The sequence below is a fragment of the Bison bison genome, unplaced genomic scaffold (genome assembly GCF_000754665.1).
Source record: "Bison bison bison isolate TAMUID 2011002044 unplaced genomic scaffold, Bison_UMD1.0 scf7180017864322, whole genome shotgun sequence".
In the NCBI taxonomy this organism is placed as follows: domain Eukaryota; kingdom Metazoa; phylum Chordata; class Mammalia; order Artiodactyla; family Bovidae; genus Bison; species Bison bison.
The window spans coordinates 5,740,554-5,750,894 of NW_011494894.1; the positions used below are offsets into that span (position 1 = coordinate 5,740,554).

At 36.7% G+C, this 10,341-nt stretch overlaps 1 protein-coding gene across 7 annotated transcripts in view; it reads right to left on the reverse strand.

Moving 5' to 3' along the window:
* SWT1 (SWT1 RNA endoribonuclease homolog (S. cerevisiae)) overlaps positions 1–10,341 on the reverse strand; it is a 108,284-nt gene that overhangs the window by 32,693 nt on the left and 65,250 nt on the right. For 6 of the 7 annotated variants that reach the window (XR_826409.1, XM_010853081.1, XM_010853080.1 and 3 more), the window contains one exon: positions 5,174–5,305. Coding sequence is in view for 6 of the 7 variants with exons in the window: in XM_010853081.1 (XP_010851383.1) it covers positions 5,174–5,305 (132 nt within the window). In the remaining variant the exon portion in view is untranslated. Of the gene's footprint in view, positions 1–1,698; positions 3,249–5,173; positions 5,306–10,341 lie in introns of those variants that run through there. The other variant, XM_010853083.1, reaches the window with a different exon arrangement.

Here is a 10,341-nt window from a genome sequence, read left to right on the forward strand (position 1 = left end):
AGGTTTTGAAGATTATTAAGCATTTGAAGATGATAAAAATTAATCATCTTCCTTTTCTAAATTCAAGCAGAAGTCTCCTTTTCCAAAATCATATTCTATGATCACAAATGAATGCCCATACAAGATAAGATTATGTCCAAGGCACCATTTGGTACTCAGTCTATATTTAAAAACCACCAAATCAAATATGACAGCTAAAAAAAAAATCTAAGCTTAAGAGATAAAAATTAATTAAACTTTGGATACCCCGTCACAGAAAAAAATTCCCTCTGCAGAAAGTGCCAAGTTATTTATAACTCTCTCCCAAAAGACTCCAAATATGAGACTGAGAAAACATTCATTATTTCAACCACTTCATCCATAGATACATGAGCTAGAAATCCAGAGTTCATGAAATTGACACAGAAATACAGAATTTTACATATTAAATCAAGTGATAAAATGAATATTCACACGAGCATGATCTAGTTATAGTTCTGAATTCAAAGGCTACAGTTGAGTTTTTTTTCCTTTTTAATAATTTCAACCTTTTTTATAAATAAGGTAGATTATATGATTAAAAATCCAGGTCGATTACAATTTCCTAGCTTCACTCTCCCCCTGTCCTCTCAGCTTCTAAACTAAGCAGATCACCACCTACTTCACAAACACAAAAACACACATCCATTGTTGTTTTGAGTATTATCTTTCAGGTTGAAGCTGCACACATTTATAGTATGCCTCAGATTTGCATTACATGACTGGTTTACTTAACTTTGTAGAGGTGTCGATTTAAGCACAGGACATGTAATGTTTTTTTATTAATGTATAAGTAGAAGTTTTCTTAGTTCTAGTATTTGCCATATGACTCTAATTAATTTTTCACTCCAAGTGAAGCTTTATAATTTTCATATCCTCAGCAAAAGGTTTTTGTTATCTTGAGAATGACTTGACCAATCTAGACATAAATTCACTAAACTATAAAATGAGACTAGATAGTACTGACCTAAAAAATAAATCTTACAACACTTTTGTCTATATGGAAAGAATATTGACTGATTCACTAGTGTTTATATAAGAAAATATTAACAAAAGTGCTGAAATTAACCCTATAAACATATAAAAGGAAAGATAAGAAAGAAGCAATTTCTAAACCAAATAAGTTAGCTAAGTTCACTCTCGTACACAAGAAAAAAGTGTGCATAAAGTGCAGAAATCAGCAATATTCCCATTCCTTCAACTTTTACCAAATTAGGTATTCTGCACCCAACTATATAATTGTGTGGACAACTGCTAACACCAATATTTTCAATCTTAACTCACCATAATGATGCTTCGAATTCTATCAAAATTAAATTATACAGTTAAATATTTCAAATTAAACATCTCAGCTTTAAAGAAAAAATAAAAACTAACACTTATAAATATGTTACAGTTTAAAAAGATTTTCACATACATCATGTGAAGAAGGCATGAGTTACTCTAAGAAAAGAAACAGTAGCTTAGCTAGGGTAGATGACATTAGTGAAGGCAGCTACAAACTCAGTTCAACAAACACATTTTCATTCACTTCTTTAACTGAAGGACTTGATTAACAGGTTATTTATTACCAGTTCCTAAAATAACACCATAAATGATCTGCTCTAATAAGAGATGTGAGTTCAATCTCTGGATCAAGAAGATCCCCTGGAGTAGGAAATGGCAACCCAGTCCACTATTCTTGCCTGGAGAATCCCATGGACAGAGAAGCCTGGCAGGCTATAGGGTTCATACAGGGTTGCAAAGAGTTGGACACAACTGAAGTGACTTAGCAGAGCACAATAAAAAGAAACAGAGCTGACATACATTCACTGAGCATATAGCTCAAAAAAAGAAACTATTTCATTTTAGCAAGCATCCAAAATGCTAATGAATTTGTAGTCATTACAAATTTGAGTGTATTTTTCAATGTTTACATTGAACTTACTTTAAAAGATTTTAAGACCACATAACACTTGACAAAACAATATAATTATTAACTTTTAATACACTTTGATTCAAATGTCCATTGTCTTACAGTTAAAAAAACCTTGCAATTTCAGTAGTTTCTGTTGATTAATGAATAATTAAACCGGCAAACTTTTTATTCATAATGCCCTCTGCTGGTAGCTAAAGAAGTTCTGATATACTTACTACAGGAGGTTGGATTAATTTCTTTAAATGTGTTCCTGTACCAATTGCATATAAATCTCTTGGAAAGTTTGTTAAAAATACAACTTGTCTTCTCTACAAAATATCTACAGATATTGAAGTGATTTCAGTAGTCTGAGATAGGATCTAGAACTCTGCTTTAATAAGCAGAGAATCACTGGCTTCATTAGTTATACCAATACCCAATTTTTGAAGCACAGTAACTTAATGAAAAGCTCTAGGAAGGCATTGCTATGCTTCTTTTATAGACAGAGACTGAGGCTCAAGACAATTTATCCCAGGTCACATGCTGAAAACCAGCAGAGCAACCAATACTTCCTTATTCCTAGAGGTATGTACACTTAGAGGAAAGAGTAACAAAACTTAACCAGCTTTAAAATTCTAGTGTTTATTTCTTTAGATACGGTTTTTGAAAGCTGTACACGCTACACCTTCTCAAACATGACTGCACATAAGAATCACCACGGGAGTGAACAAAAATGCTTACACACAGGTCCCACTCCTAGCGATTCAGATAGAATAGGTTTAGGGTTAGTGCCCGGCCTTTTTTTCTTTTTTTAAGCTCCCAGGTGATTGTAATTGGCCACTAGGGCTGAGCACCATTTAGGCCCATTGGTGCTCAACCTTTAGTGTGCACAGAATCAGGACACAGACCACTAGGCCCAACCCCCAGAGTTTTCAATTCAGTAGGCAGGGCAGGGTTTGAGAATCTGCATTTTTAACAAGTTCCAGGTGGCTATGATGAGGTTGGTTCTGTGTCCACACTCTGACAACAAGTGGTTAAGCAACTGCCTAGTGGTCCTCAACACCTGCCTACACATTAGAATCACTTGGAGAAATTTTTTAAATTGTGATAGCCAGGCACACCCTCAGAATCAGAATCTCTGGGGTGGGGTCCAGGGGACAATATGTTTAAAGCTTCTAAAATTAAGAAGGGTCTCTACAGCAAAGTCTATAAAACTTACCAAAGGATGTATAGTGATTTTCTCAGTGGGTAATATAGTCCACAGAATTTCCATAGCTTTTTGGACTATAAACACGTCTCTCGTGGCACAGAACAGCTCTGGATGTGTGAAATACTAGCCAACAGGATAAAGTGGAAACTGCTTTATGAAGCTGAAAAGACATTTCCCTCCAACCCCCATCCAGTCTCATCTTTTGCCAAACCCTCCCTCCCTCCACTGCCTGTGCTCCTATTAAAATATTAGTAACTCTCTATTGTAACTATCTGTTTTAATGTGACTGTTAGCACTATTTCTGCAAGCTCATTGGAGTCAGAGATTGCTTCTCATTTATCTTTGATTCCCCAGAGCCTAACATGATGCCAAGCACAGGTGGTGCTCAACAAACATTTGTTGAGTAATTGAAGTCAGATTAATATCTCTACTTTCTATAGAAAAGATAATACGTCAAGCATGGCTTTTATGCAGTGTAGCATGTGAAACATCTTTTACACAGCTAAAATCAGAACTGAGTGTTTCTTCTTCATAGAGCTACTTTTAGGTAATATTGCCTTAAATTAAAAAAAAAAAAACCTATGTGCACTTAGAGATGATATTTAACTTGGGATCTGTCCCTTCAGTCATTAGTAACTTAAGAGTAGCAAAAAGCTTTGGTAACCTTTCATTCTAAGAATTATATTAGCCAAGTGATCCAAAAAGAGGTACAAATGCTTTGCACATTAATGAGATGATGTTTCCAAAAACTCTTAAAAAGAAATAAGCAAAATCAAAAATTGCTATTGTTTTAAAAATCCAAGTTTTTAAAACTTTGACTTGTTAAAATCACATCAGCTTTTGGTTTTGTTTTTTAATTGGTAAAGAACAGCATTCTTCTCAGAGCAAGCTGTATGTCTAATTCAGATCAAACAATTTTGGCATATAAAAAAAAAAATAACTGCAAGTATTCTCCTTTAATGCCATAAAAGAAAACATCTGACTTTATACTACAAAGATGGCATGGTCAATTCTATACCTTTCTAGAACTATGTTTTCTATATACTTCATAAATATTTAATAATCACATACAAATCAAGTCTCAAAGCACCAAAAGACTAAGTTGCTCCTCAAACATTCTCAGTTTGCAGTACTGTGAGACTGTATTGGATGAAATCAACCATATTAACAAACATTAGCATGTTTTTTCTTTTAAAGGGCAGTGATAATTACCTTAACATATACTACTTTTTATTCTGGAGGAGGAAATGGCAAACCACGCCAGTATTCTTTGCCTGGAAAATTCCATGGACAAAGGAGCCTGGTGTACAGTACAAGGGGTTGAAAAGAGTCAACACAACTGAGCGACTGAGCACTCACACACATTCAACACGTAATTACTGAGTGCCCATTATGTACTGGTGAAGACTCTTAACAGTCCCTTGAATTGCAAGGAGATCCAACCAGTTCATCCTAAAGGAAATCAGTCCTAAATATTCATTGGCAGGACTGATGCTGAAGCTGAAACTTCAATACTTTGGCCACCTGATGCAAAGAACTGACTCATTAGAAAAGACCCTGATCCTGGGGAAGATCGAAAGCAGGAGGAGAAGGGGATGACAGAGGATGAGGTGGTTGGATAGTATCACCGACTCGATGGACATGAGGTTGAGCAAGCTCCGAATGTTGGTGATGGACAGGAAAGCCTGGTGAGCAGAAGTCCATGGGGTTGCAAAGAGTCAGACATGACTGAGAAACTGAACTGAACTGAACATTATGTGTCAGGCACTATTCTTGGAGCTACAGTTATGCAGTAAAGAAAAGTTCCTTATGAAGCCTACAATCTAGCCAATTTTTTTCTAGAAAGGAAAAAAGTAGATACATTTTTGTGGTCCAGATGATCAACTGAAGTAGGCATTCTCTGCAACAGAGGGAGACGAGTTCAATCTAAGAGCTACTAGTTTATGAAACTTGCCGGAAGACTCCCAGCAACTCTGATAAAGCCAATAAGCCTAAAAGAAAGAGTAAAGTAAGAAATAAATGAAATCTTGAAATTAAGTAGTATTTACCTCTGAATTCCTTCCAGAATATCTTTAACAGCTGCCATTAACTTTTGAAGATATACAAATGCTTCTTCAAATGATGCTATCTTTGAAGACGTCAGAGTTGAATTTGAATCCAACCTTTGAAACACATCCATGCTAAAATAGAAAGAAAAAAAATGCTCATAGGTACACACGCAAATTTACTGTAATTCAAGTATTTTGACTTCTAATGTATAAAATAATGTTTATAACTTACAGCTCATAATGTTCATCAGTTTAAATGAGAAATAAATGTCCAGACATCCATTCATGCAAAGAATAGGGGTCAACAACTATATAGGTCTAATGGAAAGTAATACTGTAAAAACTGTGAAGAATGTTTCACTCTAAGAGACCATAAGAGATAGAAGGGAAGTAATGCTATCAATCCATATTCAAGTCAGTATGTAAGTAATGACCGTACTCCCATATACAAGGATGAAGAAAAAAAAATCACACATCAGATTTAGACTTTGCTGAAACTGGATGTTATAAATGTTCATACACTTTGTTCTGATAATTTCAATTTTAGAAACAGGCACAATTAATAACCACCTCAATGTCCAACAATATTTTTAAAAAGTATTAAGTAGTAAATTAGCAACCTGATGAAATACCAAATTACTGTTAAGATGATGCTTATGCCATCTATGAAACAGAAAAATTAAGGTAAACAAAATGTACTCATATAACATAAAAACAACCATATAAAAACTCAAAACATATGCTGTATGGGTTGAACACTGCCCACCCCCAAATTCATGTTCACCCACAACCTCAGAATGTGACCTTATTTAAAACACGATTTTTGCATATGTAAGTTAAGTTAAAATGAGGTCATGCTGGGTTAGGGTAGACACTACCCTATGTGAAGACAAAGGTAGAGACTGGCCTGGAGTGATATATCTACAAATACGGCTGGCAGCTACTAGAAGCTGGAGACAGTCATGGAATAGATTCTCCCTCAGAACCTCCTAAAAGAACCAACTCTGCAGACACCTGGATTTCAGACTTTCTAGTCTTCAGACTGTGACTGAATAAATTTCCGTCATTTTATTTTTCAATATTTTTATTGAAGCATAGTTAATTTAGAATGTTGTGTCCATTTCTGCTGTACAGCAAAGTGATCCAGTTATACATATATATGTACATTCTTTTTTAATATTCTTTTCCATTAAGATTTATCATAAGATACTAAACAATAGTTCACTGTGCAATATAGTAGGACCATGTTGTTTATCCTTTCCTTATATAACCTAATCCCAGCCTCTTAAGGTTGTGCATAAGTGCTCTAGGACTTCCCAGGTGGCTCAGTGGTAAAGAATCTTCCTGCCAAGCAGGAGACAAGGGTTTGATCCCTGAGTCACGAAGATCCCCTGGAGGAGGAAATGGCAATCCACTCCAATATTATTGTCTGGGAAATCCCATGGACTGAAGAGCCTAGCAGGCTACAGTCCAAAGGGCTGCAAAGAGTCAGACACGACTTAGTGACTAGTACTCAGAGTAGTTTTATATGAAAAATAGTGCATGGTCCACCAGATTTTCAAATAAACATCTCTATGTGAAAGGCTCAAGCATGAATATGTTGAGAAGTGACTCTGGTTCTACAGTGACTTTGGTACACAATCAGGCACAGCAAACAATGAAGTAGTTTAAAAACTATACAATGATAAAGTAATTACAAGCATTTTTCACTTACTGAGGGACTATAATATAAAGTGTACTATCCAGAAATTAACAAGAGCTCTGTAACATCCAACACAAACGCATGTATATTACAGGTCACTTGTAAACCACATAAAGTATTCAAATATTTTCTAAATAAAAGAAAGATTAAAATATCTTAAATATTGTATTTATTCCTGAACCCTCCTCCTACCTCCCTCCCCATCCCATCCCTCTGGGTCATCCCAGCGCACCAGCCTGAGCACCCTGTATCATGCATCAAACCTGGACTGGTGATCTGTTTCATATATGATAATATACATGTTTCAATGCCATTCTCCCAAATCATCCCACCCTCACCCTCTGCCACAGAGTCCAGAAGACTGTTCTATACATCTGTCTCTCTTTTGCTGTCTCGCATACAGGGTTATCGTTCAGTTCAGTTACTCAGTCGTGTCCGACTCTTTGCGACCCCATGAATTGTGGCATGCCAGGCCTCCCTGTCGATCACCAACTCCAGGAGTTCACTTAAACTCACATATATCGAGTCGGTGATGCCATCCAGCCATCTCATCCTCTGTCGTCCCCTTTTCTCCTGCCCTCAATCCCTCCCAGCATCAGAGTCTTTTCCAATGAGCCAACTCTTCGCATGAGGTGGCCAAAGTACTGGAGTTTCAGCTTTAGCATCATTCCTTCCAAAGAACACCCAGGGCTGATCTCCTTCAGAATGGACTGGCTGGACCTCCTTGCAGTCCAAGGGACTCTCAAGAGTCTTCTCCAACACCACAGTTTAAAAGCATCAATTCTGAAGTGCTCAGCTTTCTTCACAGTCCAACTCTCACATCCATACATAACTACTGGAAAAACCATAGCCTTGACTAGACGGACCTTTGTTGGCAAAGTAATGTCTTTATTTTTCAATACGCTATCTAGATTGGTCATAATTTTTCTTCCAAGGAGTAAGCATCTTTTAATTTCATGGCTGCAGTCACCATCTGCAGTGATTTTGGAGCCCCCCCTCAAAAAAAGTCTGACACTGTTTCCACTGTTTCCCCATCTATTTCCCATGAAGTGATGGGACCAGATGCCATGATCCTCGTTTTCTGAATGTTGAGCTTTAAGCCAACTTTTTCACTCTCCTTTTTCACTTTCATCAACAGGCTTTTTAGTTCCTCTTCAATTTCTGCCATAAGGGTGGTGTCATCTGCATATCTGAGGTTATTGATGTTTCTCCTGGTAATCTTGATTCCAGCTTGTGCTTCCTCCAGCCCAGTGTTTCTCATGATGTACTCCGCATATAAGTTAAATAAGCAGGGTGACAATACACAGCCTTGAGGTACTCCTTTTCCTATTTGGAACCAGCCTGTTGTTCCATGTCCAGTTCTAACTGTTGCTTCCTGACCTGCATATAGGTTTCTCAAGAGGCAGGTCAGGTGGTCTGGTATTCCCATGTCTTTCAGAATTTTTCACAGTTTATTTTGATCCACACAGTCAAAGCTTTTGGTATAGTCAATAAAGCAGAAATAGATGTTTTTCTGGAACTCTCTTGCTTTTTCGATGATCCAGCGGATGTTGGCAATCTGATCTCTGGTTCCTCTGCCTTTTCTAAAACCAGCTTGAACATCTGGAAGTTCATGGTTCACATATTGCTGAAGCCTGGCTTGGAGAATTATCGTTATTATCGTTCTAAATTCCATATATAGGTGCTATTACACTATATTGGTGTTTTTCTTCCTGGCTTACTTCACTCTGTATAATAGGCTCCAGTTTCATCCACTTCATTAGAACTGATTCAAATGTATTTTTTTAATGGTTGAGTAATACTCCATTGTGTATATGTACCACAGCTTTCTTATCCATTCATCTGCTGATGGACATCTAGGTGGCTTCCATGTCCTGGCTGTTATAAACAGTGCTGCGATGAACATTGGGGTACACGTGTCTCTTTCAACTCTGGTTTCCTTGGTGTGTATGCCCAGCAGTGGGATTGCTGGATCATAAGGCAGTTCTATTTCCAGTTTTTTAAGGAATCTCCACACTGTTCTCCATAGTGGCTGTACTACCAACAGTGTATGAGGGTTCCCTTTTCTCCACACCCTCTCCAGCATTTATTGCTTGTAGACTTTTGGATAGCAGCCATTCTGACTGCAGTGAAATGGTACCTCATTGTGGTTTTGATTTGCATTTCTCTGATAATGAGTGATGTTGAGCATCTTTTCATGTGTTTGTTAGCCATTTGTATGTCTTCTTTGGAGAAATGTCTGTTCAGTTCTTTGGCCCATTTTTTGATTGGGTCATTTATTTTTCTGGAATTGAGCTGCAGGAGTTGCTTGTATATTTTTGAGATTAGTTGTTTGTCAGTTGCTTCATTTGCTATTATTTTCTCCCATTCTGAAGGCTGTCTTTTCACCTTGCTTATAGTTTCCTTTATTGTGCAGAAGCCTTTAATTTTAATTAGGTCCCATTTGTTTATTTTTGCTTTTATTTCCAATATTCTGGGAGGTGGGTCATAGAGGATCCTGCTGTGATTTATGTCAGAGAGTGTTTTGCCTATGTTCTCCTCTAGGAGTTTTATAGTTTCTGGTCTTACAAATAGATCTTTAATCCATTTTGAGTTTATTTTTGTGTATGGTGTTAGAAAGTGGTCTAGTTTCATTCTTTTACAAGTGGTTGACCAGTTTTCCCAGCACCACTTGCTAAAGAGATTGTCTTTTCTCCATTGTATATTCTTGCCTCCTTTGTCAAAGATAAGGTATCCATAGGTGCGTGGATTTATCTCTGGGCTGTCTATTTTGTTCCATTGATCTATATTTCTGTCTTTGTGCCAGTATCATACTGTCTTGATGACTGTGACTTTGTAGTAGAGCCTGAAGTCAGGCAGGTTGATTCCTCCAGTTCCACTCTTCTTTATCAAGATTGCTTTGGCTATTCAAGATTTCTGTGTTTCCATACAAATTGTGAAATTATTTGTTCTAGCTCTGTGAAAAATACCGTTGGTAGCTTAATAGGGATTGCACTGAATCTATAGATTGCTTTGGGTAGTATACTCATTTTCACTATATTGATTCTTCCGATCCATGAATATGGTATATTTCTCCATATATTAGTGTCCTCTTTCTTTCACCAGTGTTCTATCGTTTTCTATATATAGGTCTTTTGTTTCTTTAAGTAGACATATTCCTAGGAATTTTATTCTTTTTGTTGCAATGATGAATGGAATTGTTTCCTTAATTTCTCTTGTATTTTTTCATTATTAGTGTATAGGAATGCAAGGGATTTCTGTGTGTTGATTTTATATCCTGCAACTTTACTATATTCATTGATTAGCTCTAGTAATTTTCTGGTAGAGTCTTTAGGGTTTTCTATGTAGAGGATCATGTCATCTGCAAACAGTGAGAGTTTTACTTCTTCTTTTCCAATTTGGATTCCTTTTATTTCTTTTTCTGCTCTGACTGCTGTGGCCAAAACTTCCAAAACTATGTTGAATA